At 47.3% G+C, this 27,301-nt stretch overlaps 3 protein-coding genes across 3 annotated transcripts in view; 2 read left to right on the top strand and 1 right to left on the bottom strand.

The window, feature by feature from the left end:
- The first annotated feature begins 11,345 nt into the window (after positions 1-11,345).
- On the top strand, positions 11,346-15,053 carry LOC144483146 (uncharacterized). Its single transcript, XM_078201939.1, has 2 exons — positions 11,346-11,414; positions 12,842-15,053. The coding sequence occupies exon 2, from the start codon at positions 12,951-12,953 to the stop codon at positions 13,986-13,988; it is 1,038 nt and encodes a 345-aa protein (XP_078058065.1). The 5' UTR covers positions 11,346-11,414; positions 12,842-12,950; the 3' UTR covers positions 13,989-15,053.
- Positions 15,054-17,725: 2,672 nt separating this feature from the next.
- The window catches only part of LOC144483136 (uncharacterized), a 71,677-nt gene continuing 62,101 nt past the window's right edge, over positions 17,726-27,301 (bottom strand). Inside the window, exon 2 of the mRNA XM_078201923.1 lies at positions 17,726-19,864. Within this exon, the coding sequence (XP_078058049.1) occupies positions 18,644-19,864 (1,221 nt within the window). The 3' untranslated portion in view covers positions 17,726-18,643. The remainder of the gene's footprint in view (positions 19,865-27,301) is intronic.
- On the top strand, positions 21,306-25,763 carry LOC144483137 (uncharacterized). The gene is made up of 2 exons (XM_078201925.1): positions 21,306-21,368; positions 22,126-25,763. The coding sequence occupies exon 2, from the start codon at positions 22,477-22,479 to the stop codon at positions 24,580-24,582; it is 2,106 nt and encodes a 701-aa protein (XP_078058051.1). The 5' UTR covers positions 21,306-21,368; positions 22,126-22,476; the 3' UTR covers positions 24,583-25,763.

Genomic DNA, 27,301 nt, shown 5'->3' with positions numbered 1-27,301 from the left:
AGGGTGCTTTCAAAACCCAAAACTGCACTCCTGAGAATCAGTAACATCTCCAGAATATTAAACTCCAGCCAGTTATTCTTTAATCGGCAGAAACAAACCAGATATATTCAGATGATCAATCCTTGACAAAATTAACAGCAGCAATAACAGAATTCAACAACTGCTGTCACTTGTGAACTTGCTGATGTGTCAACAGGTGCTGTGACTGAGTGAAGCCCTTTCCACACACACAGCAGGTGAACGGCCTCTCCCCAGTGTGAATTCTCTGGTGTGTCTGCAGGTGAGAGCACTGAGAGAATCCCTTCCCACACTCGGAGCAGGTGAATGGCCTATCCGCAGTGTGGGTGCGTCGGTGTGCAGTGAGGGCGGAAGAATGTCTGAACCTCTTTTCACAGGAAACATAGAAACATAGAAACCCTACAGTGCAGAAGGAGGCCATTCGGCCCATCGAGTCTGCACCGACCACAATCCCACCCAGGCCCTTCCCCCACATATTTTACCCACTAATCCCTCTAACCTACGCATCCCAGGACTCTAAGGGACAATTTTTAACCTGGCCAATCAACCTAACCCGCACATCTTTGGACTGTGGGAGGAAACCGGAGCACCCGGAGGAAACCCACGCAGACACGAGGAGAATGTGCAAACTCCACACAGACAGTGACCCGAGCCGGGAATCGAACCCGGGATCCTGGAGCTGTGAAGCAGCAGTGCTAACCACTGTGCTACCGTGCCGCCGTACCGCAGGAAGTGCAGCTGAATGGCTTCTCCTCGGTGTGAATTCGCTAGTGTGACCAAAGGCCACTTGAGTGAGTAAATCTCTTCCCACACACAGAGCAGGTGAATGGTCGCTCCCCAGTATGAGTGCGTTGGTGTGCAGTGAGGTCGGAAGATTGCCTGAACCTCTTTCCACAATGCGTGCAGCTGAATGGCCTCTCCTCTGTGTGAATTCGCTGGTGTAACATGAGGCTGGCTGACTGAGTGAATCCCTTACCACACATACAGCAGGTGAATGGTCTCTCCCCAGTGTGAACCCGCTGGTGTGCAGTGAGGTTGGATAACTGTCCGAAACTCTTTTCACAGTAAGTGCAGCTGAAGGGCTTCTCCTCAGTGTGATTTCGCTGGTGTCTCAGTAAGTTGGTTGACTTAGTAAATCCCTTCCCACACACAGAACAGGAGAATGGCTTCTCCCCGGTGTGGCTGCGTCGATGGATTTCCAGCAGGCATGGGAAATTGAATCCTTTGCCACAATCCTCACATTTCCACGGTTTCTCCATGGCCCCTGCCCCAGTGTGACTGCGTCGATGGTATTCTAGCAGGGATGGATAATTGAATCCTTTCCCACATTCTTCACATTTGCAAATCCGCTCCCCAGTGTGACTGCATCGATGGTTTTCCAACAAGGATGGATAATTGAATCCTTTCCCACATTCCTCACATTTCCATGGTCTCTCTCCAGTGTGACTGCGTTGGTGAATTTCCAACAGGGATGGATAATTGAATCCCTTCCCACATTCCACACATTGCCACAGTTTTTCCATCGTGCCAGCCCCACTGTGAACGCGTCGATGGATTTCCAGCCGGGATGGAAAATTGAATCGTTTCCCACAGTCCCCACATTTCCACTGTTTCTCCATGGTGTCAGTGTCCCTGTCTCTCTCCAGGTTGGATGACACACACACGTCCACACACAGAACACATGTATAGTTTCTTCCCGCTATGAACGGTGTTATATTTTTTCAGGCTGTATAACTAGAGAAACCACTTTCCACATTCAGTTCACTGGACACTTTTGCTTGGGTGTGCGTGCTTCCAGATCCTTTTATAAAAGAATAGAAAGAGACAAAGGTCACAGCACAGAAGGAGGCGGTCACATTGAAATTAGAAATCCTTTGTTTTCTGAGACAAAGGTATTTTACAAAAGTCATTGCCGTCAGTACAGGACAGAAATTCAGAAAGGACAATTCTAGTTTCTATGGAACATTTCTTCCTTCCTCATTGCACCAAAGCTGTAAATCCCCATCCTTCACATTTTTGCTCCTTCCTGGCCTGAAATCATAGTCACAGAGTTTTACAGCACAAAAAGAGGCCCATTGTGTCAGTGCCGGCCATCAAACATATCTATTCTCATCCCATTTCTTGTACTTGGTCCAGAGCCTTCTATGCTATTGCATTTCAAACACTCATCTAAATGGTTCTTAAATGTTGAGAGTTCTCACCTTTACCACCCTTTGAGGTCGTGAGTTCCAGATTCCCACCACCCTCTGGGTGAAAAAGTATTTTCTCAAATCCCCTCTAAATCTCCTGCCCCTTAATTCAAATCTATGCCAGCTGGTTTTTGACCCCTCTAAGGGGAAAAGTAACTTCCTGTCTATCCTAAACAAAAAGAGAAAATGCTGGAAAATCTCAGCGGGTCTGGCAGCATCTGTAAGGACAGAAAAGAGCTGACATTGAGTCCAGATGTCCCTTTGTCAAAGCTAAAAGGCATAATGTGGAGATGACGGCGTTAGACTGGGGTGGGCACAGTAAGAAGTCTCACAACACCAGGTTAAAGTCCAATAGGTTTATTTGGTAGCATGAGTTTTCGGAGCACTGCCCCTTCATCATGTGAGTGGACTCAAATAAAATCCAAATAAACCTATTGGACTTTAACCTGGTGTTGAGATACTTCCTACAATGCCTAAAAGGCATAGAAAGTGAGAGATATTTATACTGTAGGGTGAGAGAATGAAAGATGAGTCACAGCCACAAAAACAAGGGGAAAAGGCTGCTAAGGACAGTTCCATAGAGAGAATAAAAGGTATAAATGGCCAAATGGCAAAGAAGCTGAAATCAGAGAGTAAGCTGTGACAGATGAAGATGCTTTTATCCCAAGTTTGCAGATGACACCAAGATTGGTGGTATAGTGGACAGTGAAGAAGGTTATCTAGGATTGCAACAGGATCTTGATCAATTGGGTCAGTGGGCTGACGAATCGCAGATGGAGTTTAAATTAGATAAATGTGAGGTGATGCATTTCGGTAGATCGAACCAGGGCAGGACTTACTCAGTTAATGGTAGGGTGTTGGGGAGAGTTACAGAACAAAGAGATCGAGGGGTACATGTTCATAGCTCCTTGAAAGTGGAGTCACAGGTAGACAGAGTGGTGGAGAAGGCATTTGGCATGCTTGCTTTCATTGGTCAGAACATTGAATGCAGGAGTTGGGACGTCTTGTTGAAGTTGTACACAATACATTGGTAAGGCCACACTTGGAATACTGTGGACAGTTCTGGTCACCCTACCATAGAAAGGATATTATTAAACTAGAAAGAGTGCAGAACAGATTTACTAGGATGCTCCCAGGACTTGGTGGTTTGAGTTATAAGAAGAGGCTGGATAGACTGGGACATTTTTCTCTGGAGCGTAGGAGGCTTAGGGGTGACCTTATAGGGGTCTATAAAATAATGAGAGGCACAGATCAGCTAGATAGTCAATATATTTTACCAAAGGTAAGGATGTATAAAATTAGAGAGCACAGGTTTAAGGTGAGAGATACAAAAGGGTCCAGAGCGGCAATTTTTTTCACAGAGGGTGGAGAGTGTCCGGAACGAGCTGCTAGATGCAGTAGTAGAGGCAGGTACATTCTTGTCTTTTAAAAAGTGTTTAGACAGTTACATGGGCGAGATGGGTAGAGGGGTATGGGCCAAATGCAGGCAATTGGGACTAGCTTAGGGGTTAAAAAAGGGGCAGCATGGGCAAGTTGGGCTGGAGGACCTGTTTCCATGCTGCAAACCTCTATGACTCTATCCTCACTATATCCCTCATAATTTTAAAGACTTCAATCTTGTCCCATCAGCCTTCACTGTTCTAAGAACAACAATCCCAGCATAGCCAGCTTCTCTCCATAGTTGAAATGCTCCAACGCAGGCAACATCCTGGTGAATCTCCTCTGCATCCTCTCTAGTGCAATCACATCCTTCCTGTAGTGTGGTGACCAGAACTGCACACAGCACACTAGCTGTGGCCAACCGAGCATTTTATACAGTTCCATCATAACGTCCCTGCTCTTCTGTTCTATGCCTTGGCTGATAAAGGTAACTATCTCATATGCCTTGTAACCACCTTACCAACCTGTCCTGCTTCCTTCAAGGATCTTTGCACACGCAACCTTAGGTCTTTTTGCTCTACTTCCTAGAATCCTCCCATTCATTGAGTATTCACACCCGCTGCAGCATCTCCACCCTCCACCCTCCACTTCCAGCTTCCTCCTTCGCTCCTGTGAACGGATTGAGAATAAAATTCTTGAGTCAAACATTTTCTCTCCTGGTCACGGGGACCCTGAGAACCCGTCCGCCCTTTGTGACGTCACAGATAGCCGCGCCTGCGCCCTGCAGCCCGCGAGAACAAGATAGCGGCCGTTACCTCGGGCCTGTTGCCAGGAAAAGCCTCGGTGCAAACGCGAGAGCTGCACGATTTTATTGGGGATTTGCGGCCTACACCGGGTGTTAATGAACTCTCTCCTCACCCTCCGCCTCTTCTCGCGCCGCCGCCTCTTACCGTCCGCCGTTCGACAAACCAGCTTCTCATCCACTGTCCAGCCTGCGCATGTTCAGTACAACGAGGAACTGCGCATGCGTTCAGGTCTCCTGCTCTGATCGGGGACATTCTCTCCCGCGGGGCAGGTTGGGTAACATCCCCGCCATTGATCCAGTGAGTTTAGAATTATTTATCCGCTGTTGCTGAGACTCAGTAAGAAGTCTCACAACCAGCTTAAAGTCCAACAGGTTTATTTGGAATCACGAGCATTCGGAGCACCGCCCCTTCATCAGGTGAGTCTCCACATCTACAAGCATCTTCACATCATTGCCAAGACTGCACTCGTCCCCTCAGCCTCCTGCAACCACACCGCGCATGCTCCGCTCAGGGAGGTGGGCACTGGGTGCAGAGCTTAACAAGCATGTGCGTGTTAACCTGGCATTTATTTCATCAATGGAATGAAATATCGAGTGTCACAGTTATTGAAAAATAAAATGAACATTATCTACTCCTACTCATTAGCTATCCTGTGCAAAATTAATATATTAAAAGTAATAATTAATTTTTTAATTAATTGTCTTTTTAAAAAATTTATCATGCTAATCTGATTTAATTTCCCAACTCCAATTCATGGCCTCATTTTGTTCCTGTCTCCAAGCCCCTTAACTTTATCTGACAGTGTAATGTTGTCCTGGAAGCCAACAGGAAGAGGTCTCAGAGGATCAAGGGATTTGATTTGATTTATTCTTGTCACAGGTATTGGGATGTAGTGAAATGTATTGTTTCTTGTGCGCTGTACAATCAAAATATGCTATTCATAGAGTACATAGGGGAGAAGGAAAGGAGAGGGTGCAGAATATAGTGTTGCAGTCACACAGAGGCTGTCGAGAAAGATCAGCTTAATATATTGTAGGTCCATTCGAAAGTCTGTTGGCAGCAGGGAAGAAGCTGTTCTTGTTGATTGCGATATATTAGCAGACCTTTGCATCTTTTTTCTAATGGAAGAAGGTGGAAGAGAGTATTTCCAGGGTGTTTTGCGTCCTTGATTATGCTGGCTACTTTCCTGAGTCAATGGCAAAATTATGAGAGACATAGACAGGATGGATAGTCTGAGGCTTTTTCTGAGGGTGGCACGGGCTCAAGGTGAGAGGGGGAACGTTTTCAACGCAGAGAGTGGTGGGTGCTTGGAACGTGCTGCCAGAGGTTGTGGTGGAAGCAGGCACATTAGCAACATTTAAGTGGCATCTGGATGGTACATGAATAGGAAGGGAATGAAGGATACCGACTGAGTATGGGCAGAAATTTATTTTTTAGTTTAGTTAGGGCATCATCATTGGTACAGGCTTGGAGGGCCAAAGGGCCTGTTCCTGAGCTGTACTTTTCTTTGTTCTTTGAAGTTTAGATGGAGTGAATGGATGGGAGGCTGATTTGCATCATGGACTGGATTACATTCCCAACTCTTTGTAGTGTCTTGCGATCTTAGTCAGAGCAGAAGAAGCAAGGAGTTCTGTAATAAGTCAACCTGTGCTGACCAGTCAAGTGTGTAATTGCGAAATGAAAACAGGAAATGTTGGAAAAACTCAGCAAGTTTGGCAGTAACTGTGGACAAAGAAACAGAGTTACGGACACAAGCCAGTCTGACTCTCCTTCAGATTCTTCTTCTAAGTCATTGAGAAACCCTGGTTACCAAGTTATCTTTTAAACTTAAACATAGCATTTCACTTTCAGTCAGGAACAGATCCCAGTTTCACACCAATCTCTGATTTGACAGCACATTTACAGCATCCATCATTGTTCTTCCTGACTCTAAACCTAGTTGTAAAGGAGTTTCTGTTCCATGTCTAGGAGCCCTGAGCCATGGAAGAGAGCAGCTGGGACACATTTCTTCCACACCTCACGATTCAACCACATGGGGATTTTGCTGTCAGTGAAGAGCGATGTGAAAGAGCCAAGTGCTCTTTGTCCCTCTCAGTGTGACCCTGAAGGATTGTATCCAGGCTGAAGTTCTGTTCCTACTGTGTGATCCTTCTGCAGATTATCCTTTCTGAGTTCCAGCCTGGTGATGTTAAACATGGAGGTGGGAAAGACAAAAATCTACAATGTGTTTAAAACAAGTTTAAAATTTATCCTGAACATTAAACACCACCCAAGTTATAGGGCTTTGAACATCAGCAAAACAAACTCCAATTATCCAAATCAACATGCTTCTGTCTGGATGTGATTAACAACAGTCATAACAAGCCCCTGCTCTCACTTGTGAACTTGCTGGTGTCTCAGCAGGTTGAATGAATGAGTGAATCCCTTCCCACACACAGAGCAGATGAATGGCCTCTTCCCCAGTGTGAACTCTTTGATGTTCCACCAGAGTGGAGGATTGAGTGAATCTCTTCCTACCTATGGAGCAGCTGAACGGTCTTTCAACAGTGTGAGCTCTCCGGTGTTTCTGCAGGCTGGATGACTGACTGACAACCCTTTCCCGCACATGGAGCAGGTGAATGGTCTCTCTCCAGTGTGACTGCGCTGGTGTATCAGTACCTCACTTCCGCAAAACACTTCTCACATGCAGGACAGTTGAAAGGTTTCTTATCAGAATGAACATGCCGATGTGTCAGCAGGCTGGATAACTGAACAAATTCCTTCCCACACACCAGGCAGGGGAATGACTTCTCGCTGGTGTGAACCCGCATGTGGATAGGGAGCTTGGATAACTGTGCAAATCCCTTCCCACACACAGAGCAGGTGAACGGTCTCTCCCCAGTGTGTCTGTGTCGATGAATTTCCAGCTAGCATGGGTAATTGAATCCTTTCCCACAGTCTCCACATTTCCACAGTTTCTCCATGGTGCCAGTGGCCTTGTGTCGTTCCAGGTTGGATGATCAGTTAAAGTCTTGTCCACACACAAAACACTTGTAAAGTTTCTTTCTGTTTAAACTTAAACAGCATTTCACTTTCAGTCAGGAACAGATCCCAGTTTTACACCAATCTCTGATTTGACAGCACATTTACAGCATCCACCATTGTTCTTCCTGACTCTAAACCCAGTTGTAAAGGAGTTTCTGTTCCGTGTCTAGGAGCCCTGAACAATGGAAGAGACCCCCCCCCCCGTCCCCCCGTCCCCCTGCCAGAGAGCTATCGGGCCCCCCTTCCCCCCGACCAGAGATACATGTTACCCGCCTCCCTCCCCACCCCCCAGAGAATGATCTGGCCTCACTCCCGCCCCCCCCCCCCCCCCGCCACCAGAGGACGATGCCCACCCCCCACACCCCCCCGAGATACATCTTACCCACCTCCCTCCTCCCCTCCAAGAGAATGATCTGCTCCCCCTCCCCCACCCCCCCCGGGCCAGGGAACGATTTAGCCTAATCCTCCCCCACCCCCCAAGAGAATGATCTGGCTTTACTCCCCCCTCCCCCGAGGTACATCTGACCCGCCTCCTCCTCCCTGCCCCCCCCGCTCCGGTCGATCTGAGTGAGTGAGCCGTTGGAAGCTCTGAACGCGCCTCTTCAGCAGCTGGAGTGCTCGAATCAGACTTTTATTCAGCAGGTCCATTTCGGTGTGATTCCGGATTGGCGAACGCGGTGGTAAAGGGAGAAATGCTGATAAAGTTGGGCGGGCAATTCATTAATTCAATTTAAATGCATGCAAATGCATTTACATCACCGTTGCGCCCGTTTCGGGCGTGAATCAGATCATGGCCATTCCCGGGTCTCAGTAAAGTGGCCATCTGCGCGGGCGCGGAGCGTGTTGATGGTCTCACACCCAACTTTACTATGTTTTCGTGCCTGCAATGGTAAAATCGGGCCCTATAGCTCAGCCTTCAACACCATATTCAATGAAACTCATCTCCAAACTCCATGGCCTGGGTCTCGGCTCCTCCCTCTGTGACTGGATCCTGAACTTCCTAACTCACAGACCACAATCGCTAAGGATAGGCAACAACACCTCCTCCACAATCACCCTCAACACCTCCTCCACGATCATCCTCAACACCGGTGCCCCACAAGGCTGTGTCCTCAGCCCCCTTCTATACTCCTTATACACCTATGATTGTGTGGCCAAATTCCCCTCCAACTCGATTTTCAAGTTTGCTGATGACACCACTGTGGTGGGTTGCATCTCAAACAATGACGAGACACAGAATCTGGTGAGCTGGTGCAGCAACAACAATCTCTCCCTCAATGTCAACAAAATAATCATCGACTTCAGGAAGCGTAGAGGAGAACATGCCCCTGTCTACATCAATGGGGACAAAGTAGAAATGGTCAGAAGCTTCAAGTTGTTAGGTGTCCAGATCACCAACAACCTATCTTGGTACCCCCATGCCAACACTATAGTCAAGAAAGCCCACCAACGCCTTTACTTTCCTAAAGACTGAGGAAATTTGGCATATCATCTACCACTCTCACGAACTTTGACAGATGCACCATAGAAAGCATTCTTTCTGGTTGTATCACAGCTTGGTATGGCTTCTGCTCTGCCCAAGACAGCAAGAAACTACAAAAGGTCGAGAAGCCCAGTCCATCACGCAAATCAGACTCTGTCTACACTTCCCACTGCCTCAGCAAAGCAGCCAGCATAATTAAGGGCCCCACGCACCCCGGACATTTTCTCTTCCACCTTCTTCCAACGGGATAAAGATACAAAAGTCTGAGGTCAGTACCAAGCGACCCAAGAATAGCTTCTTGCCTGCTGCCGTCAGACTTTTGAATGGACTAACCTCTCACTAAGTTCATCTTTCTCTACACCCTAGCTTTGACTGTCACACTACATTTTGCACTGTCTCCTTTCCTTCTCTGTGAATGGTATGCTTTGTCTGGACAGCATGCAAGAAAAAATACTTTTCACTTTATACTAATACGTGACAATAAATCAAATCAAATCTGTTTTGGATTCTCCTGCAAATGGAAACATTTGTGCCACATCTACAAGGTCCCACATGGTACACTGGGCAACAAATAAAGATCCAAGAGCAAGCTACGTTTTGGATACAAAATTGTCTCAGTTGCACAAGGCAATGAATGACAGTTGATGTGTGTTTCTTTGTGACTGGAAGATGCTGATGCAGTGGTCATGTAATTGGACGAGTAATCCAGAGGCCCAAGCTAATGGACTGGGGACATGCATTCAAATCCCAACATGGCAGCTGGTGGAAATTGAATTAATAAATCTGGAATTGAAAACGAATCCCTGGGTGAACATGAAATCATTGGCAATTGTTGTAAAAACCCATCCTGTTCACCAGTGCCCTTAACTGATCTGGTCTCCATGTGAATCCAGACCCACAGCGTTGTGGTTGCCTTCCAGAACTTCCAGGGTTTCCTCCGGGTGCGCCAGTTTCCTCCCACAGCCCAAAGATGCGCAGGTTAGGTTGATTGGCCGTGCTAAAATTGCTCCTTAGTGTCCTAAGATGCGTAGGTTAGAAGGATTAGCGGGTAAATATATAGGGATATGGGGTTAGGGCCTGGGTGGGATTGTGGTCAGCGCAGACTCGATGGGCCAAATGGCCTCTTTCTGCACTGTAGTGTTTCTATGATTCTTCTATGATTCTATGAACTGCGCTCTGAAAAAGCACAGCAAGCCACTCAGCTTGAGAGCAACTAGGATTGAGCAACAATGCTGGTCTTGCCAGTGACACCCACATCCAGTAAAGAATCAAAAGGCTGTGTCCAGAGGGGGTTTCATAGGGCTCAATACTGGGTCCTTCATTCTTGGTTTATATCATTGATTTGAAATTAAATGTAGGGACATGACTAAGAAGTTTGCCGATGATCCTAAAAATGGTTGTGCACTTGATAGTGAGGCAGAAAGCTGGAGGGAAAACAAGAAAAAGGATTACTGATAAATGGCAGAACGATGAGAATTGTAGAAGAACAGAGGGATGTTGGAGTGCAGAAGGTCACGGGTATAGCTTGAGAGGCAGTAGATTTAAATCTGAGATGAGGAGGAACTACTTCTCGAAGATGGTGGTTAATTTGTGAAACTCGCTGCCCTATAGTACAATGCACTCTGAATTGTTCAATGGTTTCAATGAGATAGATATATTTCTAATTTTAAAAAATGGATAAGGGAATATGGGGAACATGTGGGGAGGTGGATTTGAGACCAGGGAGAGATCAGCCATGATTTGATTGAATGGCAGAGCAGGCTCAAACGGCTGAATTTGCCTACTGCTGCTCATATGTTCCCACAGCCACAGATCCATGAATGTAGCCAAAGAACAATGCAGCACAGGAAAGGGCCCTTTGGCTCACCAAGTCTGCGTCGATACGCGGTTTCTATCACTCTGTTCGCCTCCAGGTCATGCATCTGTCAAGGAGATAATTTCATTCATGACTTGTGAAAAACATCAACCTGAGTCACCCTGGCTGATCAGACAGAATCACAGACGTTAACCTTGTGTCCAGAACTGAGTGTGTGGAGATTTTCCCAGAGGATCCTCAGTCACCATCGAGACTAACTTTAAATTGCAGATCGTATTAATTGAATGAAGTTGAAGCCCTGTCCCCAGAACATTGTGCTGTCTCTCTGGATTACTAATGCAGTGACATTGCCAGGAGGTCAGTGTGTCTCCCCTGCTCTCTTTGTTGGCGGGGAGAAGCCAGAAGCGGCGGATAGGGAGAGTGGAGAATGTTCATTGTGAACCCCCGCCCCGCCCCGCCCCGCCCCGCCCCGCCCCGCCGGTACTGACCTCTCACCCGACACCTCACAATGCCCGAGTGATTGATGGCAGCTCCGGGCCAATAGGAGGAGAGGGGGCGGGGCTGGAGGACCAAGCGGAAGAGACTGCTCCTCCAACCAATCGGAGTGAATGAAGAGGCGGGGCTGGACTGAGTGAAGCATGCGCAGTGAGATTAATGGCGATGGAGAAATTCTTGTTCGGGTCCAAAATCAGAAAAAGGTGAGAATTTGCTTGTCGGAGGGAGCAGTGGATCAGGCGGGGGATCAGAGAGGCTTTGTAATCACGATCATCTTCTGCAAAAAAAACCTACCGATATCCGGGGCTGATCCCAGCCCTTTGCACAGAGCAGTTTTCTTCCAGTTACGGATCCGGATTAACCGCCACCATTTTTATCTGGGCACACCCAATGGGGAGCATGCGCGGCCGCCATCTTTATTCGGGGCACTCGCAGCGTAGCTGCCATGTTTGTTGGGGGCAATGTTTTGACATCTTCCCAGAGACAGAATGTGAACAACTTGTCCATCACACATCAAAAGGATATTAATAAGGTTGAAAGAGTGCAGAGAAGGTTTACAAGGATGTTGCCGGGACTTGAGAAACTGAGTTACAGAGAAAGTTTGAATCGGTTGGGACTTTATCCCCTGGAGCGTAGAAGAATGAGGGGAGATTTGATAGAGGTGTATAAAATTATGATGGGTATAGATGGAGTGAATGCAAGCAGGCTTTTTCCACTGAGGCTAGGGGAGAAAATAACAAGAGGACATGGGTTAAGGGTGAAGGGGGAAAAGTTTAAAGGGAATATTGGGGGGGGCTTCTTCACACAGAGAGTGGTGGGAGTGTGGAATGAGCTGCCAGATGAAGTGGTGAATGCGGGCTCACTTTTAACATTTAAGAAAAACTTGGACAGGTACATGGATGAGAGGGGTGTGGAGGAATATGGTCCAGGTGCAGGTCAGCGGGACTCGGCAGAAAAATAGTTCGGCACAGACAAGAAGGGCCAAAAGGCCTGTTTCTGTGCTGTAAGGTTCTATGGTTCTAAACCGCTGTCATTCTTTCACTTCCAATTTCTTACTGATGAGGCAGAACAACAATATCAGGGCAGTGAAGATCATTTGTATTCTTATGTGTCTTTAACAAAATAAAATAGCCTCAGAAATTTCACAAAATTGTTACAGTTCTTTGAAAAGGGTTCGCACTGCTGCCTCACAGCTCCAAGGACCCGGGTTCAATACAGCCTCGAGTGACTCTGCCTCCTCTTGTCTGTGTGGGGTTTCATCCGGGTGCTCCGGTTTCCTCTCACAGTCCAATGATGTGCAGGTTAGCTGGATTGGCTATGCTAAATTGCCCCTTAGTGCCCCAAGATGTGTAGGTTGGGGAGGTAATGACATAAATATGTGGAGTTACGGGGATAAGACCTGGGTGGGATGCTTTGTCAGAGATTCAGTACAGAGTCCAGACCAGTTGGCAAGTTTCCTTCCCTGAAGGACATGAGTGAATCAATTGAATCCAGCACGTTTCATGGTCACTTTTTCCTAGTGCAGGCCCCACATATTACCAGATTCATTCAGCTCAATTTCACAGCCTGCCTTTGTGTTTTTGTGGGTTCTTTCTCAGTCCCTTTTTTCTGTTCTAAATTAATTTCACAGGGTTTTAGAAGGGGACGATTTGCAATTGGGAAACTGAAACCAAACATCACATCAGGGACTGATACAGTCGACCAACTTATCGTAACCTGAATATTGTCATATTTTGAACATGGAAGGAAAAAGATCCATTCATAGCGGAGAGAAACCATACTCGTGTTCTGTGTGTAGACGAGGATTCAACCAATCATCTGACCTGTCAAAACATGAATGCAGTCATGATGGGGAGAAGCCGTGGAAATGTGGGGTCTGTGGGAAGGGATTCAATTATCCATCCCAGCTGGAAACTCATCGGCGTGGTCACACCGGGGAGAGGCCGTTCACCTGCTCGGACTGCGGGAAAGGATTCACTAAGTCATCCACCCTGCTGACACACCAGCGCACACACACTGGGCAGAGGCCATTCACCTGCTCTTTGTGTAGGATCGGATTCACTCAATCATCCACACTGTTGACACACCAGCGAATTCACACTGGGGAGAGGCCTTTCACCTGCTCTGACTGTGGGCAGGGATTCACTCACCAATCCACCCTGCTGACACACCAGCGAGTTCACACTAGGCAGAGACCGTTCACCTGCTCTGCGTGTGGGAAAGGATTCATTAATTTATCCAACCTGACGACACACCAAAGAAATCACACTGACGAGAGACCGTTTAAATGTCTGGACTGTGGGAAGTGTTATAAAACCTCTCAGGAACTGATGTACCATCAACAAGTTCACACTGACGAGAGACCGTTCAGGTGCTCTCACTGCGGTACTGGGTTCAGGCGATCATCTCATCTCACAGTTCACCAGCGCACTCACACAGGAGATAGACCGTTCACATGCTCTGAGTGTGGGAAGGGATTCACTCAGTCATACACTCTGCTGAGACACCAGCGAGTTCACACCGGAGAGAGACCGTTCACCTGCTCGAGGTGTGGGAAGAGATTCACTCAGTCATCAGCACTGCTCAGACACCAGCGAGTTCACACTGGGGAGAGACTGTTCATCTGCAATGATTGTGGGAAGAGATTCACTCAGTCATCCAACCTGCTGACACACCAGCGAGTTCACACTGGAAAGAGACCATTCACATGTTCTGAGTGTGGGATAGGATTTACTCAGTCATCCAACCTGCTGAGACACCAGCGAGTTCACAATTAACTCCAGAGATTGGATTGTGTTGTCAATCAGATTGAGAACTGAGCTATTTCTATTGGGGTCTGTTTCTGCTGATGTTAATAAACTTCAGGTCAGTTATAGAGACTAATATTCTGGACAAAAATCAAATATGTTGTCTTTGATTTAAACATGCTGTGTCGAGCCTTTCTAATATCTCTAAGGACTCTCCCTTTCTCTTGTCTCCTCCATCCTCACCTCCAACAACAAAGTGTGAGGAGCTGATGGAGTTTCTTTGTCACTAAGATTGAGACAATCTGTTCAGTTGCCTCTGCTGCTTCCTTCCCTTCCACTCGCCCACTGGACCAGACTGTCTGTAAAGCTCCTCTGTGTCCAAGCTCTGAACTCACATCTTTCTCCAGTCTCTCTCCTATGTCCCATCAAACTTTCTGATTGTTCATCGTGTCCATGAGTCCTGCTTTCAACTCCCTTTACCCTTTTCCCACTAAAGCACCAATAACCCAACTTCCCCATGTGATCTGATATTGTTAATGGATCTGTCTCTTCTGGGACTGTCCCCCTCACCTCTAATTCACCCTCATCATCCATCCTAAGAAAAAAACCCTTGACCCCACTATCGTCACAAACTACCGTCCCAACTCCAACCTCCCTGTAATCTCCAAAGTCCTTGGAACTTTTGTGTCCCCTAAGGATCTTACCTTGGCCCCTCCTATTTCCCATCTACATGCTGCCACTGGGTGACATCATCCATTGGTTTGGAAGAAGATTGTAAAGTGTATCTTTTTGAGAGCGGAGTTTGGAAACACTCGTGTCACAATTTCAGGGGAAATTTGAGGCGAAATCCACAGAGGATCAATTGAGTTGCATCTAACACTTAGTTTCAGAGTGGGGGTTGTCTGATCACAGTCAATCTGTGGGTTTAAAGGGACTGTGTGTTTACTGAGAACATTATAGCATAAGAAATTTTGTAATCTGTGTTATCCTTGAAATCTGTGTACATTTGTGAAGGTAAGTGTTAGTGAAGGAGTATTTTATTATAGTCAAATGCTTCGTGTTTAATAAATATTTTGTTGTTAAAAGCTAATTGGCAATCCTGTGACTCAGTTCCTCTTTTATTTTAAATGTAAAAGTTACAGTGTTTTGAACCAGGGTTCCATCCTGGGATCTTCCCGTCCAGTTATATCAACTGGGATTGTAACACTCACCATATTGACTTGGAAATATATCGCTGTTCCTTCGCTGTCACTGGGTCAAAATCCTGAAACTCCCTCCCTAACAGCACTGTGGGTGTCCCTACACCACAGGGGATGTTGTGGTTCTAGAAGGCAGCTCAACACCACCTTCTCAAGGCCATTTAGGGATGGGCAATGAATGCTGGCCGAGCCGGTGACGCCCACGTTTTATTATTCAGGGCAGACTGTAGGCTTTGACCTCTATAAACGAATAAAAAATAAGGTAATACCTGTTTTTAGTCCATTGAATTGGTTTTCAATGACAGCATTGCCTTCTGACTTGTCCTTATGTCCTGGGCCTATTACACGGTTATACTTGAAGGAATAGAACCAGCCTGACTCCGTTGTGTTATCTCTGACACTGTTTCAATCCCCAAGCTGCTGCAGACATCTTTATTACTTCAAACAAACACATCTTTCTAATTTTGCAGACATTGCTAATTCCAGCAGGACTGTAACTTGACTACATTGACCAGCATGCTTTGCACATTGAACCCACAATGCAGTTCAGTGCAGTTCTTCAGGCATCCTCGGTCTGGGTTCTTCTACCACCCTCGATGTTCCATGTTACCACCATGAGAGACTCCACACACGGGGTTACACCACAACCCATCTACACTGATTAATATCAAAGAAATAAACAGTTCCAAACTAATTGCACAATTAAAAAAGGTAGATAATATGTTGGTTTCCAATAGAGCCATTGTTTTAAAAGCAGGTTAAGTTATGCTGAGGCTTTATAAAGCACTATTTAAATCACAATAGGAATACTGTGTTCATATCCAGTCAACACACTTTAGGAAGGATGGGATGGTCCTTAAGAAGGTGCGGAGGAGATTTACCAGAATGGTTCCAGCAAAGAGAGATTTTAGCTCCAAGGTCAGGTTCGGGAACCTGCAATTGTTCTCCTTGGAACGAAACAGGCTGAGGGGAGATCTGAGAGAGGGGATCATTCTGACAGGTTTAGATCAAGTGGATAAGGAAATTGGTCAGGTTCTACAGCGACCTCTGGAGGCAAGGCTGTTGGTAAACGTAACCTTTTATTGCACATTCTTCTAACAATGTACAATTCAAGGCTCAGCATGAGGCTTCACATAGAACCATCTCTCAGCATACTCTTATCATCTAATCTTACATCACTGTGTACAATATTTACAAATTTAATTTTAACCTTTTACACTGCACTAAGTCTTCAGTCAACTTTCCTAACATTTCTTTCTTTGACTCAGTGTCAGTTGTCTGACTTGTCAGTTGATGTTTCTGAGATTCACCTTGGGACACTCTCCTACATTAACGGTCTGATGGAAATGAAAGTTATTTTGATTTGATTTGATTTATTATTGTCACATGTATTAACATACAGTGAAAAGTATTGTTTCTTGCGCACTATACAAAGCACACCGTTCATAGAGAAGGAAATGAGAGAGTGCAGAATGTAGTGTTACAGTCATAGCTAGGGTGTAGAGAAAGATCAACTTAATGCAAAGTAGGTCTATTCAAAAGACTGACAACAGTAGGGAAGAAGCTGTTCTTGAGTTGATTGGTACCTGACCTCAGACTTTTGTATCTTTTTCCTGATGGAAGAAGGTGAAAGAGAATATCTGGGATGCCTGGGGTCCTTAGTAACAGACTGGGGAAGTCAGGATTAAAACAATATCTGGGCAAATGGAGTTAGGTCACAGATCAGCCATGACCTCGGTGAATGAGAAAACAGGTTTCAGGGTGATAAATGAGCTCCTCCTGTTCCTGATAAATTTAGGCTCAGACACCAGCTGATGAATGGAAAGTGATGGGAGACCTGGGGAGAAGAGACTTCATCAGAAACCAGCACTGGAGCAGAGTTAGAGAGTGGGAGAATCCTGGGGAGAAACTACACAGGAACTGGAGTAGGTTGTTCAGCCTTCCAGTCTGCTCTGTCATTCAGTTAGACTCTGGCTGATCAGTTTATCATCAAGATTTATTTGATTCTATTCTGTAGATTAAGCTGCAGCTCAGTTTTATGGGAAATTAACATCAGCAGAAACAAACTCCAACTATCACAATGGGAACATGTGAATTAGGAGCAGGAGAAGGCCACTCGGCCCCTCGAGCCTGCTCCACTATTCAATAGGATCCTGGCTGATGTGATTGTAGCTTCAACTCCACTTTCCTTCTTACCCCTCACACCCTTTGACTCTCTTGTCAATCAAGAATCTATTAAATTCAGACTTCAGAATATTCAGTGAGCCAGCCTCCACCACTCTCTGTGGAAGAGAATTCCACACTGTAACAACCCTCTGAGAGAAAAGGTTTCTCCTCATCCCAGTCTTAAATGGGAGACCCCTTATTTTTAAACTGCCTCTTGTTCTCCTCTCTACAATCAACATCCACTCTGTCAAGTCCCCTCTCAATTTTATATGTTTCAATCAGACCCTCTCTCATTCTTCTAAACCCCAATAGATACAGGCCGAACATGTCCAACATTTCCTCGTATGATATTTCCCTCATCCCACGAATCAGTCAAGTAAACCTTCTCCGAGCTACTTCTCACACAAGTCCTCTCTCAAGTAAGGAGACCAAAACTGTACACCGTGCTCTAGATGTGGTCTCACCAATACCCTGAACAAATGCAGCAAAACATCCCCGCAATAAACAACAATTCATTTACCTTTCTAATCATTTGCTGTGTCCACACACTAACTTTTCCTGATTACAGTACCAGGACACCCAGATCCCTCTGTACCTCAAAGTTCTGCAATCTCTCTCTCTCTCTGTATAAATAATCAACTGCTTTTCCATCCTTCCTGCCAAAGTGGACAAGTTCACATTATCCAAAAATCTTGTTCCAGCTGCCAACTTTTTACCCACTCACTGACCCTATCTATATCGCTTTACAGGCTTGTTATGGTCATTCACATCTCACTTTCCAACCTACCCTTTGTGTTATCAACAAATTTTGATCCTGTCATCCACATCATGAAAATAGTTTGTCAATAGTTGAGGGCCCAGCACTGGTCCCTGTGGCACTCCACAGGCTACACTTTGCCATCCCAAAAATGACTTGTTTCTCCCTCCTCTCTGTTTCCGATTAGCTCATCAATCCTCTATCCATGCTAATATAAAGAATCAACGTGGATGGGATGCTAATATGCCTTATGCTACGAATTCGTATTTCATGTGGTAAACTTTGATGTGGCACCTTGTCAAATGCCTTCTGGAAATCTAAATACACCACATCCACAGGTTCCACTTTATCCACATTGCTTGTCACTTCCTCAAAGAAATCCAATAAATCAATTAACAGGATTTCCCTTGCACAAAACCATGTTGATTCTGCCTGATTGCACAGAGATTATCTGTGTCCCACCCCAGTCTCCTTAATAACAGAATGAACATGATTCAGTCCTGCATGGGATTATTTATTTATTACTTCAATAATAGATAGATAAATAAATAAATGAACATGATTCAGTCCTGCATGGGGTTAGCAGCAACAGCAGAATCCAACCCCTGCAGTGACTTGTGAACTTGCTGGTGTCTCAGCAGATTGGCTGACCGAGCAAATCTCTTCCCACATACGGAGCAGGTGAATGATCTCTCTCCTGTGTGAACCTGCTGGTGTCTCAGCAGATGGGATGACTGAGTGAACCTTTTCCCACACATGGAGCAGGTGAATGATCTCTCTCCAGTGTGAATTTGCTGGTGTCTCAGCAGGTCCTTAGAGCTTTTAAAGCTTTTCTCACAGTCAGAACACTTAAAAGGTCTCTGATCAGTGTGGACCAGTTGATGTGCAATGAGCTGGGGTGGCTGAGTGAATCGTTTCCCACATGTGGAGCAAGCGAAGGGTTTCTCCCCAGTGTGAATTCGCTCGTGTATCAGGAGCTGGGGTGAATCAGTGAATCCCTTCCCACACACACAGCAAATGAATGGCTTCTCCCCGGTGTGAACTCGCTGGTGTCTCAGACGGTGGGATGAATGGGTGAATCCCATCCCACACACCGAGCAGGTGAACGGTTTCTCCCCAGTGTGAACTCGCTGGTGTGTCACCAAATCCTGTTTACTTTTAAAGCTCTTCTCACAGTCAGAACACTGAAATGTTCTCTTATCAGAGTGAACTCGCTGGTGTGTTTGCAGCTGGGATAAACGTCCGAATCTCCTCTCACACACGGAGCAGGTGAATGGCTTCTCCCCAGTGTGAGTGCGCTGATGGACTTGTAAATCATTTTTACTTTTAAATCTCTTCTCACAGTCAGAACATTGAAATGGTCTCTGATCAGTGTGAACAAGTTGGTGTGTCAGAAGGTGGGATGACTGAGTGAATCCCTTCCCACACACTGAGCAGGTGAACGGCCTCACCACCATGTGAGTGCGCTGGTGTCTCAGGAGGTCCTTTGTGCTTTTAAAGCTTTTCTCGCAATCAGAACACTGAAACAGTCTCTGATCGGAGTGAACCTCCCGGTGAATCAGGAGGCTTGATAAAGCATGACATCTCCTCCCACATTCGAGGCAGGTGAACGGCCTCTCACCAGTGTGAACACGCCGGTGTGTATAGAGGCTGGATGAGTAAGCAAATCCTTTCCCACACTCAGAGCAGGTGAACGGCCTCTCTCCAGTGTGAATGCGACGATGAATATCCAATTCGGACGGGTAATTGAATCCCCTCCCACAGTCCACACATTTCAATGGTTTCTCTGTGCTGCGGGTGTCCTCATGTGACTCCAGGTTGGATGATGAGTTGAAGCCTCGTTTACACAGAATATGTGTCGGGTCACTACTCACTGAGAATGATGTGATTGTTTTTCAGACTTGTTAAACCACTTTCCACATTCAGCACATTGGAAACTCTCAGGTGTGTGTGTAGGTGCTTTTTCAGTCACACTGATGTTTGAAATCTTTGCCCGCAGACAGAATGAACATTTCTCCTTCTGTAGACAAAGGCTGATGATATTCAGTTTCTGATGAATCAAATCACTGAAACAGATCTTGATGTGAAGTTTGGTTTGAGTTTCACATCTGTAAATCCTGCTTCATAATACCCTGCAAAAACAGTTTACAAATACCATCACTGTCAGTGCAGGATAGAAATTCTGAACAGACAATTCATAGTTTCTCTGGAACATATTTTCCTCTCTTGTTCCCCCAAATCTATAAATCCCCGTCCCACACACTCTACCTCCTCCCCTGGACTGAAATCCAAACCCATCTCAACATCTCCACCATTTCTTCCCTCCACTCCCAGTTTTCCCCCTCCCTCTCCTCTGTCTGGGTTCAGTTCTTGATGTGGAAATCTCACTAACTGTCCTGGCTGGAGACAGTACACATCTCTTTAACCTGTGCTTAACCCTCTCTCCACTCACATTGTCTGTACCTTTAAGACTTGATTGCCTGTAAAGACTCACATTCCAACCATTATCTTGTAAATTGAGTTTGTGTCAATATATATGCCCCGTTTATGAACACAAGTCCGACTCACCTGATGAAGGAGCAGTGATCCGAAAGCGAGTGGCTTTTGCTACCAAATAAACCTGTTGGTCTTTAACCTGGTGTTGTGAGACTTCTTACTGGGTTCAGTTCTCCAGCTGCTGTCTGCAGACTGACAATAAAACCAATGGCTCTTATTGGGGGTGTTGGGGCCTCCAGCGGGTGTTTGTGAATCCTCCCCGCCCACCTCCCAGGGTTTCCTTCCTTCCCAGAGATCAGAGTCCTCATTGATTTGAGGCCAAAGTGTAACCTCTTATTTATTGTCCCCCTCCCCCATCCTCTGATGTGAACCACCCTCCAGTGGCTGAGCCAGGATGGGGCCGTTAACCTGGGCCTGTTCCCGGGAGGGAGGGAGGGAGAAGCCCCGCAGCTGCAAACCAGGGAGCTGACAATGATTCTGAAGGGTTTGCGGATCCACAAAGTGTTTCCAAATCCTCCCAGCCACCGCCTAACGCTGACTCCGCTTCTCCGGGACAAACAAGCGCCAAGGCCAGCAATGACACTGCGCATGCTCCACATCACAATGCCCGGGGACTGATTGACGGCAGCTCCGGACCAATAGGAAGAGGGGGCGGGACTGGGGGACCGAGCGGGAGCGGCTGGTCCTCCAACCAATCGGAGTGAATGAGAGGCGGGACCTGAAGCATGCGCAGTGCGGGTAATGGCGACGGGTAGACGGGCGGTTTTAATTTGGAGGCGAGATCAATACTAGGTAGGGGGCGGCGCGCGGGGAATGATAAATGTGGCGAGTGGGTGGAGAGACTTTGTAAACATGTTGTTCAAACCCAGACCCCGGAAATGAACTTCCCGGTCCCCCCCTTTGTACCAAATGGAGCGGCAGCTTGTAGTGTTAGACCCGGGCTGACTGCCGCCATTGATGCTGCATGTGGGAGACCGGCAGGGATTGTGATCGGAGAGGGAAGCCCTGACGTCACAATGGAATGGGTGAGAGTGTGAGGTCACAATGGAATGGGTGAGGGTGTGACATCACAATGGAATGGGTGAGTGTGTGACGTCACAATGGAATGTGATCGGAGAGCGAAATTTCACTCTGAAGCTCATTGGACAACTTCCGCATTGTGACGCTACGATAGAACCCTGCCTGAATCAGCCAATAGAAATCACTCTGCTCCGCAGTGATGTCTCCGGGTTCCATGGTGCAGGCCCGGGCGTGCGGACCCGGGAGCCCCGCCCCCACCCATTGTTCCCCTCCCCCTACACCACATCGAGCCAAGGTTTCCAGGCAACCGGCTGACGGCTCTGGCCAGAGCGAGAAGCCGCTCGGTGATCTCCCCCTCCCCCCGCCCGGGACTGCAAAATGTGCGAGGGAGAGGGGAAGCTGTGCATATGCGGGGGAGAACCCACCCTCTGAATGAGAGAGGAAAGAATGTTCCATAGAAACTAGAATTGTCTGTTCTGAATTTCTATCCTGTACTGACACTGATGACTTTTGGAAACTCATTTTCCAGGATATTGAAAGAGGAATCACAGGCTGAAATCTCAAACGTCACGTCTAGATCTGACAGAGTCATATTCCTTGGGACCTCAATATCATCGGACTTTGAATCCAGAAGGAGAAATGATTGTCCAGTCTGTCGATTTGAAAAGATTTGAAATGTCAGTGTGAGTGAAAAAGCGTCAACACACTGCCACACTCGAGTGAGTGTGTTCCAATGCACTGACTAAAGAGCTTTAACCAGTTACACAGTCTGAATAAATATCACACCATTCACAGCAGGTGGAGACTGTAATCTTGTTCTGTGTGTGGACGAAGTTTCAACTAATTGTCCACTCAAGAGTGAGGTAAGGACACCTGCACCATGGCGAAACCATGGAAATGTGCGGACTGTGGGAAGGGATACGGAACCCCATCAGAGCTGGAAGCTCATCGGCGCAGCCACACTGGGGAGAGGCCGTTCATCTGCTCTCAATGTGGGAAGGGATTCAGTCAGTTATCCAACCTGCAGAGACACCAGCGAGTTCACACTGGGGAGAGGCCGTTCACCTGCTCTCAATGTGGGAAGGGATTCAGTCAGTCATCCCACCTGCAGAGACACCAGCGAGTTCACACTGGGGAGAGGCCCTTCACCTGCTCTCAGTGTGGGAAGGGATTCACTCGGATATCCAGCCTGCAGAGACACCAGCGAGTTCACACTGGAGAGAGGCCGTTCACTTGCTCTCAGTGTGAGAAGGAATTCACTTATTTATCCAGCCTGCAGACACACCAGCGAGTTCACACTGGAGAGAGGCCGTTCACTTGCTCTCAGTGTGAGAAGGAATTCACTTATTTATCCAGCCTGCAGACACACCAGCGAGTTCACACTGGGGAGAGGCCATTCACCTGCTCTCAGTGTGGGGAGGGATTCACTCGGTCATCCCGCCTGCAGTCACACCAGCGAGTTCACACTGGAGAGAGGCCGTTCACCTGTTCTCAATGTGGGGAGGGATTCACTCAGTCATCCCACCTGCAGAGACACCAGCGAGTTCACACTGGAGAGAGGCCGTTCACTTGCTCTCAGTGTGAGAAGGAATTCACTCATTTATCCAGCCTGCAGATACACCAGCGAGTTCACACTGGGGAGAGGCCGTTCACCTGCTCTCAGTGTGGGGATGGATTCACTCAGTCATCCCGCCTGCAGAGACACCAGCGAGTTCACACTGGAGAGAGGCCATTTACCTGCTCTCAGTGTGGTAAGAGGTTCACTCAGTTATCCAGCCTGCAGAGACACCAGCGAGTTCACACTGGGGAGAGGCCATTCACCTGCTCTCAGTGTGGGAAGGGATTCATTCAGTTATCCGAGCTGCGGACACACCAGCGAGTTCATACAGGGGAGAGGCCATTCACTTGCTCTCAGTGTGGGGAGGGATTCACTCGGTCATCCAGCCTGCTGACACACCAGCGAATTCACACTGGGGAGAGGCCGTTCACCTGCTCTCAGTGTGGGAAGGGATTCAATCAGTTATCCAACCTGCGGGCACACCAGCGAGTTCACACTGGGGAGAAGCCCCCATTCACCTGCTCTCAGTGTGGGAAGGGATTCACTCGGTCATCCCACCTGCAGAGACATCAGCGAGTTCACACTGGGGAGAGACCGTTCACCTGCTCTCAATGTGAGAAGGGATTCACTCTGTCATCCCACTTGCAGACACATCAGCGAGTTCACACCGGAGAGAGACCATTCACCTGCTCTCAGTGTGCGAAGGGATTCATTCAGTTATCCAGCCTGCAGAGACACCAGCGAGTTCACACTGGAGAGAGGCCGTTCACCTGCTCTCAGTGTGGGAAGGGATTCACTCAGTTATCCAGCCTGCAGACACACCAGCGAGTTCACACTGGGGAAAGGCCGTTCACCTGCTCTCAGTGTGGGAAGGGATTCACTCGGTCAACCCATCTGCGGACACACCAGCGGGTTCACACTGGAGAGAGACCGTTCACCTGCCCTCAGTGTGGGAAGGGATTCACTCGGTTATCCAGCCTGCAGACACACCAGCGAGTTCACACTGGGGAGAGACCATTCACCTGCTCTCAGTGTGGGAAGGGATTCACTCGGTCATCCGACCTGCGGACACACCAGCGGGTTCACACAGGGGAGAAACCATTCACCTGCTCTCAGTGTGGACAGGGATTCACTCAGTCACCCAGCCTGCGGGCACACCAGCGAGTTCACACAGGGGAGAGGCCGTTCACCTGCTCTCAGTGTGGGAAGGGATTCACTCAGCTATCCAACCTGCAAACACACCAGCGAGTTCACACTGGGGAGAGGCCGTTCACCTGCTCTCAGTGCGGGCAAGAATTCACTCAGTTATCCAACCTGCAGACGCACGAGCGAGTTCACACTGGGGAGAGGCCGTTCACCTGCTCTGTGTGTGGGAAGGGTTTCAGCGTTTCATCCCGGCTGCTGAGGCACCAGCAAGTTCACGAGTGATTCCAGAGGTTGGATTCTGCTGTTATTGTTCCTGCTCTCAATTACATCCAGGATTGCATTTTGTTCATTCTCACAGTTGGTCAATGGGAAGGGTCAGAGGGTTTCTTTGTGCTGGACTGGCTGGTCTCAGCCTCCAGTGGGTTGATGCTCTTTGAGTCTTTTTGCAAATACCTGGTTTCAAATGTCACAAGGATCACAGAGTGACAGGGTGTTAGGAAGTTTAGAGATATTTAGTCAGAAGAAAACAGAGGTTGGCAGTGCAAAGGTACCTTTCTGAATGGAGGGCTGTGACAAGTGACATTCCGCAGGGATCAGTGCTGGGACTTTTGCTGTTTGTAATATATATAAATGATTTGGAGGAAAATGTAACTGGTTTGATTGGTAAGTTTGTGGACGACACAAAGGTTGGTGGAATTGCGGATAGCGATGGGGAACGGCAAAGGATACAGCAGGATATAGAGCAGTTGGAGAATTGGGCGGAGAGATGGCAGATGAAGTTTAATCCGGACAAATGTGAGGTAATGCATTTTGGAAGGTCTAATACAGAATGGAAATATACAGTAAATGGCAGAACCCTTAAGAGCATTCATAGGCAGAGGGATCTCGGTGTACAGGTACACAGGTCATTGAAAGTGGTAATGCAGGTGGAGAAGGTAGTCAAGAAAGCATATGGCATGCTTGCCTTCATCGGCCGGGGCATTGAGTTTAAAAATTGGCAAGTCATGTTGCAGCTTTATAGAACCTTAGTTTGACCGCACTTGGAATCTAGTGTTCAATTCTGGTCACCACACTACCCGAAGAATGTGGAGGCTTTGGAGAGGGTACGGAAAATATTTATCAGGATGTTGCCTGGTGTGGAGGGCATTAGCTATGAGGAGAGTTTGGAGAAACCTGGTCTGTTCTCACTGGAACGACGGAGGTTGAGGGGAGACCTGATAGAAGTCTCCAAGATTATGAGGGGCATGGACAGAGTGGATAGTCAGAAGCTTTTTCCCAGAGTGGAAGAGTCAGTTACTGGGGGGCATAGGTTTAAGGTGCGAGGGGCAAGGTTTAAAGGAGATGTACAAGGCAGGTTTTTTACACAGAGGGTGGTGGGTGCCTGGAACTCGTTGCCGGGGAAGGTAGTGGAAGCAGATACGATAGTGACTTTTAAGATGTGTCTTGACAAATATATGAATCGCATAGGAATAGAGGGATATGGTCCCGGAAAGGTAGGGGGTTTTAGTTCAGACGGGCAGCATGGTTGCTGCAGGCTTGGAGGGCCAAAGGGCTTGTTTCTGTGCTGTAATTTTCTTTGTTCTTCGTTCCGTTTGGAACATCACAAATGCCCATCCAATTTCCTTTTTAATTGTTTATTGTCTCCACTTCCTCCACCCTCATAGACAGCGAGTTTCAGGTCATTACCATTCACTGCATCAGAATATTCTTCCTCACATCTCCCCCCTCAATTCCCCCCCACCCCACTGCCCCCCCCCCCCCCCCCCCAGCCCCCCACTCCCCCCTCCCTTGCATCTCTAACCCAAAACAAGAAATCTGTGTCCCCCCTCGTCCTTGTTCCATCAGCTAATGGGAACAGCTTTTCTTTGTCCACCTTATCTAAACCTGTCAGAATCTTGTCCCCCATCTATCAAATCTCCCCTCAACCTCCTTTGCTCCAAGGAAAACAACCCCAGCCTGACATTGACAATAAAGAACAAACTAACAGAATATGTTACTGTCTGAAATCAAATGGGAATGTTTAATTTCTGTTTGAAAGATATTGTGAATGTATTGTCCTGGACAATAAAGGAATTGGAATAACACACCTTGGGTGTGGTTGAATGGAATATATCAATCTGATATTCACCTACAGTCCAGTGAAAGTCTGGAATATGTAGCTGGAAGTCCCTTCCTAACAGCAATGTGGGTGTACGTACACCTCAGGCATTGCAGCAGTTCAGGAAGGCACCCTTGGGGTTGGGGTTGACCACGGCCAAGGCAGCTCCATACAGCCACATATTCTGTTATAATTGAAGGACTGCAGATTGAATGTGAGGCATTGTGGGACTGGACTATCTTGACCATATTCCTGTGACTGCCCGGAAACTCATGTGTCTATTTTAAAGCACAAAGAACAGTACAGCACAGGAACAGGCCCTTCGGCCCTCCAAGCCTGCGCTGATCATGTGTTCCTAACTAGACCATCCATTTGTATCCCTCTATTCCTAGTCGTTCATGTGGTTATCAAGATGAGTCTTAAATGTTTCTCGCGTGTCTGCCTCAACCACCTTGCTTGGTAGTGCACTCCAGGCCCCCACCACCCTCTGTGTAAAATACGTCCCCCGCATATCTGTATTGAACCTTGCCCCCCTTACCTTGAACTTGTGACCCCTTGTGTTTGTCATTGCTGACCTGGAAAAAAGCTTCCAACTGTTCACCCTATCTATGCCCTTCGTAATTTTGTAAACTTCTATTAGGTCGCCCCTCAACCTCCGTCTTTCCAGGGAGAACAACCCGAGTTTACTCAATCTCTCCTCATAGCTAATACCCTCCATACCAGGCAACATCCTGGTAAACCTTTTCTGTACTCTCTCCAAAGTCTCCGCGTCCTTCTGGTAGTGTGGTGACCAGAACTGGACACAGTATTCCAAATGCGGCCGAACCAACGTTCCATATAACTGCAACACCATGTGCCAACTTTTATACTCTATGCCCCAATAAAGGCAAGCATGCCATATGC

This window comes from Mustelus asterias, unplaced genomic scaffold, assembly GCF_964213995.1.
Source record: "Mustelus asterias unplaced genomic scaffold, sMusAst1.hap1.1 HAP1_SCAFFOLD_47, whole genome shotgun sequence".
In the NCBI taxonomy this organism is placed as follows: Eukaryota; Metazoa; Chordata; class Chondrichthyes; order Carcharhiniformes; family Triakidae; genus Mustelus; species Mustelus asterias.
The sequence above is the reverse complement of the archived record's forward strand: the minus strand, read 5'-3'. Positions and strand labels throughout refer to the sequence as shown.

Coding starts and splice junctions, on each gene's coding strand:
- LOC144483146 (XM_078201939.1), top strand. CDS start 12,951: ATGGAAGGAAAAAGATCCATTCATAGCGGAGAGAAACCATACTCGTGT.
- LOC144483137 (XM_078201925.1), top strand. CDS start 22,477: ATGGCGAAACCATGGAAATGTGCGGACTGTGGGAAGGGATACGGAACC.